The sequence below is a fragment of the Calidris pugnax genome, unplaced genomic scaffold (genome assembly GCF_001431845.1).
Source record: "Calidris pugnax isolate Ruff unplaced genomic scaffold, ASM143184v1 scaffold246, whole genome shotgun sequence".
Lineage (NCBI taxonomy): Eukaryota > Metazoa > Chordata > Aves > Charadriiformes > Scolopacidae > Calidris > Calidris pugnax.
Window position 1 is genome coordinate 2,637,036 of NW_015090989.1, and position 17,638 is coordinate 2,654,673.

Below are 17,638 nucleotides of genomic sequence, written 5' to 3' on the forward strand. Positions count from 1 at the left end.
TCGCCCTGGCCCGGCCAGTGGGGTCCCTCGGCACTGGTGGGTGGCCTGGGGTCCCTCACCCTGGGAGGTGTGTGTGTTTTTGTGTGTGTATTTGTGTGTGTCCTGACCCGTCAAGCCAAGCACCGAGCTGGCCGGGTGTCCCCCCCAAGTGCCCCCCCCAAGGATGGGAGGGTGCCAGCCCCCGGCTTCCCAGGAGTTGGGGCTCCCCTTGAGCCAGGGGTGGGATGGGGAGGAAGAGCCCCGGCTCCCTCCCGTCCCTTCTCCAGCAGCCTCGCAAGGAGAGGAGGCCGCTGCCATCTCACATCCCATCCAAGGTGGTGGTTGGTGGTGGCCCAGAGGGTTCTGCGGGCAAGGAAACGGACTGGGCTTTCCAAGATGAACTGCTTCGTTTGCTCAGCAGCTTGCAGATGGACAGGCTTAAATGTTCGAAAATCATGAGTCAGATCCTCAGAAGTCATGAGCTTAAAAAAAAAATATAATAATTTTGAAGTCTTCTCATTTCCCATTAACTTTTTGAGCTGCTAGGGTGTTGTGGGGTCACAGTTTCAGGCTTTCTTCCATAACCACAAAAGACTGGAGGCTTTTTTTCCGCCTTCCAGATGAAAGCAAATTCCCCAATCACTCCTACCCTACGGAAACGAGGGCTTCAGGCAGAGCATCAAATGTTCCAACACTTCTGATTTGAAATCTGTCAACTCTGCAGCTTGACTACAGCTTAACTTGGATATTAACTCCCCCCCCTTTCTGCCTTTAGAGTGAGCACCTAATGCACACTATAGACTGGTGAAGGTGCAGGAAAGCGCTGCCCCAGCCTGTGCAGTGCCTGTAAAGAGTTTGGATGCTGGGGCAGTAAAGGGGGAGAGATCTCAAGGGAGTTCCTCCATGCTACGCTATTTGCAGCAAAGCACAGACAAATTGGGAGTATTTCTAATAGTAAGGAAATACTTCTTTAAGGGATACCAATTTTCAGAGGGAGGATAGTCATTTCAAGGGGAAGTGCTAGTCTAGAAACAGAAGAAGAGGAGGTCCCCGTTTTGCCAACCTTTGAGGCTGGCTATACCAAAGCGGCCTAAGAAAGAAATGAGACCTTGTTGGGTGGGCGCTGTGTTTGGGACCTTTCTCTAAAATATTTTCTTCTATTCGGAGTGTTCATTTGGATCAGGAGTGTACCTGAGGTACCAAGCAAATCTGCTACGTTTGGTGTCTGAAACAGAAACATGCACAGGAGTGCAGGCACCTCCTGCACCCAAGAGGCCAGAGCTCCTCTCCAGTAAAATACCTGGATGAATATGGGTAGGCATGAGGTTCTCAGCACCAGCTCTTCTCTGAGTTGTTTGTGCTCTGCCCAGGCTTCTGTATACAGTTGTGATCGCCTTGATCTAAAAAAAAAAAGCAAAGAGTAACAAAAACAAGCATAGCATCTCCTCAGCCATTGCGGTTTAACACCCTAAGGAAAGATTAGATTTCCACGTGAGGAGAGATTAAAAAGACCTACTTTACTCTGTTTGAAAGCAGAAGAATAAGGAAAAAGGAGTGCTGCAGGCTATTATTATTGTTGGCAGAGATATCATAGAAAAGATTAAAGTAAAAGGTTAGACATCTGTAATAAATAGCGATAATCTCTGTGATTTATTGGTGCTGCAAAACTTTGGTAAAAGTTCAGCATGTGAATGTGCTGGAGCAATAGAGGTACCTGAAGCAGATCGTAATGGGTCAGGTATCTCTTGCTTTGTCTTCATGTGTATCCTTTTAGCTGCCCATTTCCCGAACACTGGCCTTCACTGAGACATTCCTCCTAAGTATATAAGGTCTATACTAGTAGGATAGCATTGGACGAGAAGAAGCCGCTGCCAGCAGAAGTCTTGATGCAGCTTAAGCTTCTCCATCAGCTGTCCCAATATTGTCCGAAACCCACGGGGCTCACAGCCTCTCGCTTGGGAAGCCTTTTCTAGCCATGTAAAACTGCCCTGCCACCGTGCAGAAACGTGCTGGTGGTGACAAATCCTCCCTGTCTGGTCAGCCTCTCAAGTGGGAGAAGCTAAGTCGTCAGTAGTGGGGGCAATCACTTAACTGCTGCTGTGGCATCCAACTTGGTAAAGGCGCACATTCCACTTTATTCTCTATAATCAATGAGTTTTTAAACTGCTTTTGCGTTGCTCCTGGTTGCGTAGGCGCGATGCCAGGCGTTCAAACACCTGAAGCATGGGTGTTTTCAGGCTGGTTGTTACCATGCCTTGGCCATCAGCTGCATGGGCTTCTGCAAAGCTTACTATGTGCTCACCTGGGATGCTGCTTTTCCTCCAGCATCCAACCCCTGGAGTGTCCTAGCTCCCCTGAGAAAAGCAAGAGATTTAAGAGTTTACGTAGACTGCCAGCTACAGCTCGAATCGAGCAGCACCAGCAGCGTGAATGTCTCCTTCATGGGCTGTTGGAAATTAGCCCTGTCAACACGCCAGCACTGAGGTGTGCATTCATTCAGATGCCAGCTGGCTCTGGAGTTTCTCCACGCCAACATAACCCTTATTCTGCATCTCTGTTAGAAGGGCAGCGATGTCAAACCATCCAAAAGATGGGGGCTTGAAAGACAAGTTGAAGGCGTCCTTAAAGAACATTTTTGAATTTGTAACACAAGTTAGATTTTTGCGAAGTCGTTTCCTTAAGGGACCTTTTAATAGGAGAATGCATTTGGAACTAGGAATGTATTAAACAAACGTCACATTTATTGAATTTGAAAGAGCGGTCCTGGTCATTTTTACCTCACAGCTCAGCTTTCAATTTTCATAGAAAAAAAATTCCAAATATTTAAGCTTGTGGCTATTCGGAGTTCCAGGCACTACTGGCATTACACAAGAAATCACCAGTGTGCTTTTCATTGAAGAGTCACAGTTTTCGACTGTTCAGAATTAAATTAAATGCAGTCACAGATTAAATAAAGAAAACTTTAAAAACTGAAGTTAAGCAACACGACAGGATGAAAGCGTGCAAGAATGTCTTAGCTGAATAAACAATCAGACCCAAAGCAAAGTTAAGTGCTCTTGGAGACTTAAAGATATATTATTACTATCTCAAGGAGTTAATTTAAGCACATAATTTCATGCTTTTTTAATAGCAGTTCAGAAGTACAATTTTATTATTCTGTACAATTTTATTATTCTGTACCAGAATAGCTGTAACTTAACTAGAATTACAGTGATAATAAAATTACAGCTTGTGATGGAGGGGAGAAATTCACTAAAGTAAAATTTTTAGTAATGTTTAACAATCTGACCTTTTTTCTCCAAATAGAAAAAAAATGATAAGGAAAAAAAAAAAGCCAAACCAATAACAACCCAATAACCCAGCTGCCTGTAATTAAGTTTTGGAAGCCCCAACTAAGATTTGATTAGTCATGACAAGAGGATGACAAACTAGGGGCCAATCCAAACTAGATGGTGGTTTTAGCCTGTTGAACAGCCTTACTGAGTGAGAATGCTCTAACACTTCAAGTTACTTGTGTAAATATCTGCAGAGACAGTCCTAAAATAATAATAACAGAGAAAAAAATAATGCAACTCTTCTGTACAATTCTTACAATTCTTGAAGTTTATGAATTACCTTCTTATGATGTTTAGTGCCAGCAACAATTAGAAATACTTATTTGTTGCTCAATGTTTGCTGTTATCAGATCCTCCTTCCAGCTGCTTGTAATTGCCAGCTCCTAGGGCCAATTTTTTTTCCCTTCTGGATGTCAGCCTGTTGCCTATGAACTTTGCTAGGACGCTGATCCCTGTTAGCATCCCACTCTGGGGGCTTGCAGGCTGCTGGAGTCCACTCCAGGGTTGGGAGGTTTCTGAAGCTCTGACAACGGTGGGGGAAACTGAAATGGAAGCAAAGATTGGGATTGAGCTGTGGAGGTAACGAGGGGGGAAGAGCAGCTGTGCTGTAAGCAGTGCTGTGGTGAGGGGCTGGAGGCACCAAGAAGAAAAATGGCAAAAAAAGAGTGAGGAAGGCACAGTGAGAAAGACATCAGAAGATATCTCGGCTGCAGATAGCACGCCTGTCAAAGAGGCTTCACTCATTTTGCATTTTTAAGTGATTATTCCTGTTTTCTAATAGAAAACTGGTTTTCCTAAAATGACAGGCAGGCAAGAAACAGTTGAGACCATCCTACAAGACGGCATCACTGGCTAAAAATGCTGAAAGGATGTAGACCAATGAAAATTCTCATTCTATAAGCTTAAATAACAGAGATAATGATCAAATAGTTCCTTGTGTGAGATAATAGTCTTAAATTATATCCGAGTGATTTCCTTTTTTAGGTCATGCCTAATCCTTAATGACACACTCCTTGACAAAAATGCAAAGGAATATACTGTCCTGGCTGTGGAAATAATGTATTTTTGGGAAACAAAATGTTCTTCAGGGTAGCACTCTCTGTGTGGTCTGTCCCTGAGCACTTAACATGCTCCATACATCAGTGATATGAAGAAGTCTCCTTGGGTCTCCCCAGTTACTAGTGGCCTCGTGCCCTCCCTTCCAGCAGTGGCATAGAGGAGATGGCTTGACTCACTTTCCCTCCGTTTCTCCACTACCAAAAACCTTGCTATGGAAAATTTAAATGCGAAGTCCGGGTCAGGCACATACGTAGCATATACATGGTACACATAAGAAGCAGGTCTTCCAAGAACACCAGTTGCCTTTTCCCCCTTCCGTCTGGTGGGGTGCACGTGTCCTACTGATAGAGTGTCCTTAGGCAGCCAACACACCAGAAATTTTGCAGGGGAGACAATATTGGGCTCTTAGATACTGAATGATGCATAAATATTTTAAAGAATAGTAGGTGGTATATCAGCAGATATATGGTTTAATGTTTAATAGATGTACTGAAGAACAAAACCTCTGTATTTTTAATTTTTTTAAAAGCTGTTAACATCTCTTAAATTTCTGTTAATACTGCCCCAGCTTTTGATGAGTTTGATCAGAAACAGCTGTGTCTAAACTGTTTCAACATCAAATGAATGGTCTTGCAAATGAAAGATTCCTTTGTGTACAAATAAAAGAACAACAGTTTAGCCAGATTTAGATTTTGCAATGTTTTTTGTTGAGTCATTACTATCTGGTCCTGAAAAAGAGACTGCTAATTATCCGGTCTGATTAAAATGTAATTCCAACACAGTTTTAGAAGGCAAATAGGTGTGAAGTTTGAGACCTCATCGTATGAGGTATTGAGCAAAGCAGACCTACCACCAAAGCATTAATTTCTCCAATTATCACCACAGAGAGTGGCCTCATCACACTTAACCAGGACACTATGTAAGTTCTAAAAGGAATCACAGAATCTTCTAGGTTGGAAGGGACCTTAAAGATCATCTTGTCCAACCATCAACCTAACTGACAAAAATAGACACCCACACAACAAACAAAATTTGACTTAACAGGGAGTGAAAATGTTGTAAACCCTTCTGAGTAGTGAATAGTAGAAATAATATAGCTCTTACAAACACTCGGAGGAGATTTAGAGGTAGTTTATTTATAAAGAGATAAAATAGTCCAGGCATGCAGTAAATGGTTATCAATTTCCTATACAGCGTTTGGGTATTTTTAAATGTGCTCAATATTGGATTTTAATAGCCAACTCAAATACATTTCACTTTTACTGCTAATTCAGATAGTTTAGGTAATTTTGGAACTTTTTTTTTTTTCTATGTTGCTAAGCCTCCATGCTGCCAGGTGCAGGTCATAAATCTGAGTGAAGTGTTACTCCTTTACCTGTGGGGCTACCAGATGTAGAGAGTTTAGTGATGGTGTTGCTTTTTGTTTGTTGTGCGGGTGTTTATTTTCGTCAAAATTAGGCTGATGGTTGGACAAGATGATCTTTAAGGTCCCTTCCAACCCAGAAGATTCTGTGATTCTGTGACAGTAGTATGGCTAGTGGCTGTGTAACTCTGTGGCTTTAAGAACCACCCCTTTCTGGGCCAGCAAGGAGCCTGGCCAGCAATTTCAACAGAAATTGAGTACAGAATAGGCTTTGCATGCAACAAATCATTGCTGATATACTAAGAAAGTGTCAAAAATGCTGGATGTCAAAAGCCAGTTGTCAACAGCTGGACAAGTTAATGTCTTACTCATGAGTACATTTTAAGTGAACCTCTACTCAGTTTACCAATAGCCCTGTAAGATTAGCTTGTGTATACATGTTTATTAGGAGTTACAGTGGTTTACCATTGTGATACTAATTAAATTTACTTCAGCTACCCTAACCGCATGACTTAAAATCTTCCCCAGGGGCAAAGACTGGACTAGTTTGCTTATTATACAACTAATTCCTGGAAGAAGTTGCACAAAGTTCATTTGCTATATTATTATTATCTTTGGGTATATAAAATACTGTTTAAACAGCATGTTCTCACCTTTTCTACTTCAATCACCACAAACTTGCATAGGAATGATACAGCTGCACAAATGAATCCTGTGCTTCCTGGATATCAGCAAACATGCATATGTAAATATATGGATCAAATGGAAATTTCAGGAGGTCAGGTAGATCATTCATACACACACACATACATGTTTCTCTATATATCTTTGTGTATATATACACACATATCATAGAATCGCCCAGGCCGGAAGGGACTGTAAATATATGGATGAAATGGAAAGTTCAGGAGGTCAGGTAGATCATTCATATACATAGACACATACATACATATCTCTATATATATCTTTGTGTATATACACACACACACATATATATATATCAGTGCATATACATATGTATGTACGTATGCAAGATGCACTAATAGCACTTCTTTTTATATCAAACATATGTACCTAGGCTTACATTTACACATCAGAATTTGACCACCGAACATCTAGACTGAGAAATACATGAGAAATTGTAGTTTTCTGCCTTTATGTTTTTACAAATACACAGTGTAAAACTTTAAAAATACACTATATAAACATGTCAAGATACCAGAATACTTGAAGGCCAAAAGCGATATACCAGAAAACATAAACGTTTTCAGAGAATTTTGAATCAGAAAATTTGATACAGAGCGAGTATCTTTAACTGCTTTTCAGGGGCCAGGGGAAGGAAAATTTCTGGCTCCGGAGGGTGGGTGGGATGAACCAGTTACACCTTGGAAGAGCACAAACTCCACCTAGTGGTATGTTCGATGGTGAAATTTTAGAAAAACAGTAATTCTAGAGCACGATCTCAGTTGTACATCACAGCAGTGAAATCTAATTTAAGTCGGTAGAGCGGTCTTTGGGAAAAAAAGAAAAAACAGAGAAAAGTTTATTATAAATGTTTCTTCCACTTTTTCCTACTCATCAGTTAATGAAAGACTTTCAGTAATAAAATTCCCTGACATTTTAATCATAAGGATTGTGAATTTGTCAAAAAAAAACCCCTTTAAATTAATACACGTGTACATATAATTTTATTTTTTTAATATTTTTTTTTTATTGCCGAGGAAGACATGTAAAAAAGACATCTGAATGGCTCCTGCTTCTTCTTAAGTGAAGTGTATGGACAAGATAAATGTTCAAGTCCCTGAAACTGCTTTGGTAGATATCAGTTATTTATCAGTATTTACATATATATGTATGTCTGCAAGATGCACTAATAGCACTTCTTTTTATATCAAACATATGTACCTAGGCTTACATTGACACATCAGAATTTGACCACCAAACATCTAGACTGAGAAATACATGAGAAACTGTAGTTTTCTGTCTTTATGTTTTTACAAATACACAGTGTAAAACTTTAAAAATACACTATATAAACATGTCAAGATACCAGAATACTTGAAGGCCAAAAGCGATATACCAGAAAACATAAAAGTTTTCAGAGAATTTTGAATCAGAAAATTTGATACAGAGCGAGTATCTTTAACTGCTTTTCAGGGGCCAGGGGAAGGAAAATTTCTGGCTCCGGAGGGTGGGTGGGATGAACCAGTTACACCTTGGAAGAGCACAAACTCCACCTAGTGGTATGTTCGATGGTGAAATTTTAGAAAAACAGTAATTCTAAAGCACGATCTAGCTGTACATCAGGACAGTTAAATCTAAGTCGATATAGTGGTCTTTGGGAAAAAAAGAAAAAACAGAGAAAAGTTTATTATAAATGTTTCTTCCACTTTTTCCTACTCATCAGTTAATGAAAGACTTTCAGTAATAAAATTCCCTGACATTTTAATCATAAGGATTGTGAATTCGTCAAAAAAAACCCCTTTAAATTAATACACATGTACATATAATTTTATTTTTTTTAATATTTTTTTTTTATTGCCGAGGAAGACATGTAAAAAAAAGACATCTGAATGGCTCCTGCTTCTTCTTAAGTGAAGTGTATGGACAAGATAAATGTTCAAGTCCCTGAAACTGCTTTGGTAGATATCAGTTTAGAATCTATTACATAAACTTCTGTAGCATTAGTTTTAAGGGTAATACCCACTTTAAAGTAATGTTTTTCACTAAATTAGTTCACATTTTAAAAAAAAGAAACAGACCTTATGGTAACAATTTCTGTGACTGAACTCCCCTTAAAAATAATTAAAGCTTATTTAAATTAATGAGGGCACTTCATTTCTCCTTTTCCACTTCTTTACTATTCACAACAATATCCAAGTAGAACAGAAATCACATGTGCATTCAGGAAAACAAGAAAATATGCAAATATAATGCACATTGGCAAAAAAAAAAAAAAATAGCTCATGTAAGGTTCACTGCAGAACTCAAGAGTAGCCCAAGGAAAAATAACAGAAAGAAAAGGATCTTAATTAACTCTGTCAAAGGATGACCTGAACATTCAGGTTTTTAGTGCAATGCCTACTGTGGCACAGAGGAGGCCCCCTAAAAGAATCTGGGCACCTGCCTTATTTATAGGGACAAAGCGTTCAGCTGAATCAACTTCCACATCAAAAACAACTCCAGACACTCCTGACTATATTTTATAAAATTTAAGCCACTCTTAAACTGGGAAAAACTAATAATCCAAAGGCAAAATATGGCTAAAGGCATATTAAAATCATTGGCAAAAAAAAAAAAAAATAGCTCATGTAAGGTTCACTGCAGAACTCAAGTTTCTGTGACTGAACTCCCCTTAAAAATAATTAAAGCTTATTTAAATTAATGAGGGCACTTCATTTCTCCTTTTCCACTTCTTTACTATTCACAACAATATCCAAGTAGAACAGAAATCACATGTGCATTCAGGAAAACAAGAAAATATGCAAATATAATGCACATTGGCAAAAAAAAAAAAAAAAAGCTCATGTAAGGTTCACTGCAGAACTCAAGAGTAGCCCAAGGAAAAAGAACAGAAAGAAAAGGATCTTAATTAACTCTGTCAAAGGATGACCTGAGCATTCAGGTTTTTAGTGCAATGCCTACTGTGGCACAGAGGAGGCCCCCTAAAAGAATCTGGGCACCTGCCTTATTTATAGGGACAAAGCGTTCAGCTGAATCAACTTCCACATCAAAAACAACTCCAGACACTCCTGACTATATTTTATAAAATTTAAGCCACTCTTAAACTGGGAAAAACTAATAATCCAAAGGCAAAATATGGCTAAAGGCATATTAAAATATTTTCCTATGTCCGTAAAATTAAATAACACTTTCTTGGGTTTTCTACAAAAATCATCTGTCCCTTGTAAAGATTCCTGAAAAGTACTTACTTTAGAAATAATTGTTTTATATTTATGCTAGACCTTGTGTATATTCATAAAAACTAATATTCTAGTATGCTTAGGTTTTAGTTTAGGGCCACACACAGACCCTGGATCAGATTCATCATGGTAAGGGTTATAGTTGTTATTCACCTGTACTAAATTTCCATAAATCAAATTTTATTTGGAGGCAATGCTGGTAATTAGAATAGCAAGTTTGTTCTGCTTCTTGGACTAATTAAAAAAAACCCCAAACATTCTCCTCATCCATTCCAGTAATGGGATTCATTACTCCTGCTGCTCAGTCTCCATCTGAAGAAAAACTAGGTTGCCTGAGAAAAACATGAATATTTAGCCCATAATGATCTGTTTGTCAAACCAATGTATTCCACAGTAACTCTGCTTACGTTATTTTCCTGTAGGAAAAGCTTCTCTGGAGACTCATTAAGGTATGGATGTTCAAAGACTATAAGGTTAGAATCCAAGTGAAGCAATGGTGAGGATGTCCATTTTTTATTGGGTCTGATTCTGTGTGGAGAGATTCCATCAACTTACACCGATTTCAGGAGGAGTGGAGGTGTTCAGCATCGCTCAGAAATGAGAGGTTTCTCCAAGGTCCACTTTGGCAGGACACTCACTTAGCTACTTACACTACTCTCAGGTACTGTTTCCAATGCAACCGCTGCCGTGTATGAAATTAGGCACATACTTAAGTAACTTCTTCAGTAATGGCCTACACGTTAACTTAGAAGTTTTATTGCTGTTTTTTCTAAGTCAAAACAAAAAGATGCATACGTATTTCTGAGTAATTGAGTACCCTCTTTAAAATGTGAACTTCAACATTTTTACCCAGCTTGTTAAACCAAATAATATCTTACATCAAATATTACAATTTTGCAAGAGTATCATACTGAAAGTGGTACTCTATAGACTGAAACAGAATAGAATTATTTAGCAAAAAACACGAAATGCCTGTATCCAACTTTTCACATAAAAAAATATATTTTGTTTTACAGCACTAACAGTTAAGGCCACAGAACTCCAGCAAGATGCTGATAAGCATATCAATTGCAACATTAAAATTATCAATAAATATCAAGAAAATGGTCTGCATGTTTAAAATCACAGCAATCAAATCAATCAAAAATGCAACCATTAACATCTGTAGTGAGTCTTAACTGTTTTCAAGTAAAAATTGCACTATGTGCTTTAAGACTGTCACATTCTTACGTACTATAACAGTGTTAGAGTAATATACAAGTAGAAGATTTAATCCTTCTGTCCTGGTTAGTCACAGTTTCCCTGGAATTCTCCAATGTATGATTCTGGTTTTCATCTTTACTGTCTTCACCAGATACATCTTCCTTTTCTTTTTCTTGTTCATTCTGTAATGGCTTTCCAGATGTATCTTCCTTTTCGGTACATACATTCTTCTGGCCTGTCAGTGGCTTTCGCTTAAACAGGGAAAACTGAAGTAAAAAACAGGTAAATAATATGCCCAAAACAGTTAGCTGTGAAATTAAAAAAAAATTAAAAAACAACACAAAGCCTTTTCTATATACCAAGGTCAATTTAGGTCACAAATTTCTCCTTGGTGAAATAAGTAATTTTTCAAAAGAAAATGATTATTTAAAAAATGTTAATGAAAAGCAATCTGCTGCAATATTTGAAATGTGTCAAAATAGCAGAAATGAATCAGGGAAGTTAAAATGATTGCATTTTGTCAAATTACACACTGTACAGTTTGTACAAAACACTGCAAGTGGTGCAGAACTACCTGTGTTTCTTTCAAACAAGAGTCTGAGGCAAGGTCCAAAAATACAGGATCAGATCTGCAAAGCCTCAGAGCAGTAAATGCTTAAAATGCTTCATTATAAATGTGTGTAATCCCATTACAGTTAAATGACAATGTGTTTTTATGTCAGTGAGACTACACATGTGCTTGAAGTTAACTGGTGCTTCAGGTCTTTGATCAACAGGAACCACAGCAGCCAGTCTCTGCAGAAGCCTTTGGGTCCTAAATCTGTAAGAAATTCCATATAAGGTATTTCTCAACATGCACATATATGTGTGTGTTTTTACATATATATAAAACCCATTCTTTAAATCAGTGCATGTTGGAAATAGATACAAGGTGAACTAGCTTGGCTGCTGCTTTGAGAGAGAACTATGGTGGGAAATACTTCCAGATAATGTCTCGTAGGAATCAAGTCCCAAGTTTTCACCTCACCAAAATCTGATGTGATTAACAAGCTGTCTTCTATGGGCATGCTGTACATGCACAGCTGATAAATGGCTTTATCTCATTTATGCTGACAGAAGTACTATGATTTATTTTAATTATTTGGACAATTTTAAATTATTTTATCACAAAATAAAATCAAATCTTAAACAGAAGGAACAGGTTGCTCAGCAGCTTAATTGCTCATGCAGATCAGGTAAATTGGGTATTTGCTTCAGCTTGGTGACTGTCCACTGCCGCCTTGGTCACTGGTAAAACTAGAAGGAAAAATCAGGCCACGTACCTTTTTTCTCCCACTGATTCCTCCAGTTATTTGGTCATCAGCGTTCTCTGAAGAACTGTTCACAGTGTGATTGTCAGTGCTTTCTTTATCTACAATAATAGAAACCTTTGTATTAACTTTCTTCTGATTCTTGCAAATTGAAGAGCAGAAAAAACTGTTCCTCTAGTTATATTTGAAGTAAAAGACACTAAATAAAATGTGGATCTTAAAAAAAAAAGCAATCAGAATATTCAGCTCAATTTGATGCCCAGCCTGACAAGAATTCTTTTATTTTTTTCATCTCTCTACATAATGTCCTTACATTATTCTCCAGATGCTTGATTTTCAAGAACAGAACACTTATGGCAGTGACATTATATAAAATGTTTTGACTTGGCACTCATAGTTTCCTCTTGCTGACAGAAGACAATGTCTTGCACACTGATTTTGAAAGTATATTCTAATTTGGAAAAGCTGACTTTTAGGGCAGGAATTATGGTTCAGTGTGAATTTTATTCCATAGAAACAATTCTGGGAAAGGAAAAACTTTCCATTTGAGTTGATGTTCCTGTGTTTTAATTTTCCTATACTCCCTGTGTGAATGATATAAATTAAGTACTTAATATCAAAACTTCCAAATCACTGGATGATGGAAAAATATTTCAGCATACATTCTGGATAAGCTATTTCCATTATAATATTGAAAATAAATGGCATAGCTTCTTCATTATTAAGGCAATGGTCTTTTTTAGACCACATTTGTTATTTCCTTTCAAAAGAACAATTATAGACTATTCCAGAACTTCTAAAAGAAGAAAAGCATTTTTGACTTGCACATAGGACACCCAACTTTAAGCTCTCCAGCTTTCTTAAAGGAATATACAGTTCACTCAAACTGCCATCAAAACTACAAGCAACGTCTAGACTTATGTCTTGACCATCTCTGAACAGTGTTATTAGTGTAATTATCTAATTTCACCTAAAATAATCTGCTTGTGAACGTAATGAGGAAATGTCAGTTGACAGAGATGAGGAAGACTTTTGACAAGCTTCTCCATTGAAGGGAAGAAACACAGCACCTAAAGAAGTTGCTTGAAAGATAATACAATTACCAGAACTAGAACTGCTTTTAGCAAGTAAGATATAGTCCTGATAAGAGAAAGTCCTTCTCGTGGACTTCCTCCAATACGTAAGTGGGAAAAGTATTTTTTTCTTTTGATTAATAATTTTTGCCTCTCATATTTCATCACCTCTCAAGAACAGTTTTACCAACTACTGAACAGTGTTACAATAACTCTATTGTTCAGAAATTTTGTAATAGAGATTTTTTAGAAAAGTTTTATCTTTTGAATTGTTTTGGTTTTTTTTCAGAATGTCCATAATGGTCCAGTTCTTAGGAATTGTTTTCTTACCCTGCTGAATGATGGTCTCTTTCTGAGTAGTCTCTTCTGTCTATAGAGAGATAAAACAATGAAATCTCTACATTCAAATTTGTTAAAAATTAAAATGTTTAACTAGCAACACCTACATATTTGTTCCTCCCTCTACCAAAACTACACCAAAAAACAGCTTTGCGTTTCCAAGATAGCTACACATATATTCAAACTAATGTAAGTTATAGAATCAAATTCTTTCAAAGATCAATAACTTAACATTTTTACCTCTTCAGTTTCCACTGTGCTATCACTGCTTTTCTCTCCTTCGGGTGTTTTACTATGTTTCCCTTTTTCATATTTTTCCTCTATTTCCTCTGCTTTTTCTGTTCCTTCCTCTCCTCCTCCTTCTTCTCCTTCTGCTTCTTTTTCTTCTTCTTCTTCTGTTTCTTCTTCTTCATCATCATCATCACCATCATCATCATCACCATCTGTCTCCTCATCTTCAAACAAGTTTTGGTCCTTTGACAAAATGGCCAAAATATAATTTTGAAACTCATGGTGCTCAGTATCGCGGGTCCTCATCCTATACCAGCTAATCATACATCATAATTTGACTAAGAACAAGAAAACACCAAAGAAAATGTTCCAAGGAGTAGATAGAGAAAGGACAAAGACAGGACCCCTCATTTGAGGTTTGCTAATTTTAACATATTTTAAAAAAAGAGACCTTCAGTGAACATTAGGAGTTCAGCTGACTTTTATGTTTGCTAACATGTTTCTTCTTAATGGAAAGACAATGAAAACAAACTTTGTTTGTAAACAAAACACTTATTTTAAATGTTTGAACTATGTGTAAGTAACACAAGCAGTAGTAATTCCAACACTGAAAAAAATCATTTAAATCTATTCCCCAAGAAAATTAATAAAACAATACCACATACAATGTTCTGATTCCTCTGATTCAATACAGACACTATAATTTGAATTTTAGTTAGTTTCAGCCTAGGTTAAAACTTTAATATGGTAAAATAAAATAGCCATGGTTATTATGAAATAAATTTTTTAAAGGGCAAATGTTTTTGTAAAAATGTGTAGGAAAAAGAACCAATTATATCCTTATTACTCCATTCAGATTATCATTATCACACCATTTCTGTATTTATAACAGCACGAAATACATTTTTTTTTAAACAGAGACATTTTCCCTCCCATGGAAATTGCAGAAATATAAGGGCCTAAACCAAGTGCAAGATGGACTTCTAATGTCAAATCAAGTGAACCCTTATCACTGCAATAGAGTGCACAGATGTACTATTACGTCTTTGCATCCTGATGCTTTTCATCTGTGATTAATGGAAATATAGGTATAGGTATTGAACCAGTTTTTTATGTTAAAGAAACCCGAACAACAAAAGGCTTCTGTTCCACGGCAGCCTTGGTCATGATGGGAACTGCTGCAAACAATCTGCATGCTCTTCTGAAAGTGTGTTAGAGGAACGGGTCTTATTCTGAACACTTTTGTATACAAGTGATTCGTCCAAATCTTTTGACAATTTTATTCCTTAGTCCATCGTTTTATGTTAAAGAAACCTGAACAACAAAAGGCTTCTGTTCCACTGCAGCCTCGGTCATGCTGGGAACTGCTGCAAACAATCTGCACGCTCTTTTGAAAGTGTGTTAGAGGAATGGGTCTTATTCTGAACACTTCTGTATACAAGTGATTCGTCCAAATGCTGTCTCCTATCTTTTGACAATTTTATTCCTTAGTCCATCTTAGTTTTTTGAAATTTTGCTTGTTGTCTCCATAATGACTGTCTTCACGCTCATCAGAAGGTGACTTGCCAGTCAGGGAGGAGACCATTAGATAATGTTTCTAGAGGCTGGAACACAAGGCTGCTTAGACAAGAATGTCAGAGGTATGCAAAAGATTAACAGGTTAGTTGTTTCCTGGCCTGTACCCTTCCGAGTGAGTTAACCATGTAGCAAAATGGTTTTGGACCTTACTTAACAAGCTTTCCACCCCTTGAAGCACAACTGCACACCTGGAATTAAGAATCCCAATGATACCAGAGATATTCAGCTTGTGCCACTTTCATTTGTCTCTTTTGCCCCACTGTCCAAAGGCTTGTCTGGTGCCCTTCACAGCTTCAAAGACCAAATCTTTAAACTTAGAATAAACGGCCTCCCTGTGCATAGCAGCACGTCCAGCAGAGTTGGTGGGAGTTTGCCAGTGTCTAGCATCTGTGCAGCACACACCATGTTCTGAGAAGCGCTGTGAAACGGGCCAGCAGCAAAGCTGAATCCCCCATGGTGTTCAGGCTACACATTAACCACACACTGACGCTACAGAGAGCACCCGGGAAACTGAAGACACCCTGGTAGTACGTCACATTGCCAGCTACATATTGCAGCTCTAGAAATGTTAAGAATGAAATAAAAGCAGAAATCGGCACATGCCACTGGCAGAAAGTCCCTTTTGTAGCACAGCGCAATGGTGATCAAAAAAAACGGCATTTTACAACAGATGAGCACTTCAGCTCACACGACCAGGGAAAAGACCCAACCATCAAGTCCAACCATCAACCTAATGCTGACAAAAACCATCACTAAACCATGCCTCTAAGCACTATGTCTACTTGACTTATAAATACTGCCAGGCATGGCAATTCCATCACTTCTCTGGCAGCCTGTTCCAATGCTTGATAACCCCTTTGGTGTAAAGATTTTTCCTAATATCTAATCTAAACCTCCCCTGGTGCAACTTGAGGCCATTTGCTCTCATCTTATCACTTGTTACTTGGGAGAAGATACTGACCCCCACCCCTCTACACCCTCCTTTCAGGTAGCTGTAGAGAGCGATAAGGTCTCCCTTCAGTCTCCTTTTCTCCAGGTTCTGAGGGAACCCCAGTTCCCTCAGCTGCTCCTAGTGAGATTTGTTCTCCAGATCACTCACCAGCTTTGTTGCCCTTCCCTGGACTTGCTCCAGAATCTCAATGTCTTTCCTGTAGAAAAGTGAAGGGCCCAAACCTGGATGCCCACTTGAGGTGGGGCTTCACCAGTGCTGAGTACAGGGGGAAAATAATAATTGGTATAGTTTATCTGTTGACTTCAATGGTACCACTGTGGGTACACCGCAACACACTGTGGGTACACTGCAACACACTGTACAAAATAGAGATAATATGCACACAGAGTTTTATCTTTGTAAAAAATGTAAAAAAACCTCCATCAGATAAAATACTGACACTCAGTCTTCCAGAGGAGTATGAGACTGACGTGGAATTACTTAGACATTTGTGAGAAAGCCAGAATGTTCTATTTTTGGTTCCTTCAAAATTAAAACAGTCCTCACAGATGTCTAGCATAGTTATGGCCTATGGAAGGGATTCAATCAAGCCATTTCACACTAGAAGAAATTTAAGATTATCCGGGCATGTATGCACTATGTAATGTGCATCTACAGAACACAGCAAAATGTGTAAAGACAGCTAAATGTAAAAGAAGAGTTTAGTCCAGCTTTGAACTACTGAAAATGTTTATCCCACTCTATAAGCACATGTAAGTATCCCTAGCTCTGCTGAGACAGAAATACCGGTCAAGCAGTTAACAACAAAAATACTGATGTTCCATATAGCATGGGCAATAAAAGCAGTTAGGATTTGAGTTCTGAGGGAGGAACATCTCCTAACTACATAGTAAAGAGTAATGACATATTCACATCAAAATCAGTCCCGAAGTCAAAATAATACAAAGAAAGCTCTTCTTCCAATCCTCATCTTTTCAGTTACATAATCTAATCTCAGAAATCCAATCTCAGAAATGACCTATACTTCTAGCCTTATCTCTAGGCACACTTGACCTCCAGCTTGCTATCCACCAACAACTGGTTTCCTCCTCATCTAAATATTCAAAACATAATTTAAGAAATGCAAAGCTTATTTTCTTTCAGAACAGTTTCTCCTGCACAGAAAATAAGGTGTCTAATGAGGAACAGCACTCTTTAACTCTCATTAAGTTGGTAGCTAAATCTACTGAAAGTAACCAAGAAAACCAGAACCTGCTGTTTATAAATACTTCCTAGAAGCACAGTCTAGTTTGT

General features: G+C 38.1%; 1 protein-coding gene across 1 annotated transcript in view; it reads right to left on the bottom strand.

Moving 5' to 3' along the window:
* Window positions 1-10,399: 10,399 nt before the first annotated feature.
* Window positions 10,400-17,638, bottom strand: part of RPGR (retinitis pigmentosa GTPase regulator) — a 66,089-nt gene continuing 58,850 nt past the window's right edge. Inside the window, exons 14-17 of the mRNA XM_014954070.1 lie at window positions 13,825-14,058; window positions 13,576-13,615; window positions 12,185-12,273; window positions 10,400-11,113 (exon numbers count right to left, since the gene is read on the bottom strand). Coding sequence (XP_014809556.1) covers window positions 10,904-11,113; window positions 12,185-12,273; window positions 13,576-13,615; window positions 13,825-14,058 — 573 coding nt within the window. The 3' untranslated portion in view covers window positions 10,400-10,903. The remainder of the gene's footprint in view (window positions 11,114-12,184; window positions 12,274-13,575; window positions 13,616-13,824; window positions 14,059-17,638) is intronic.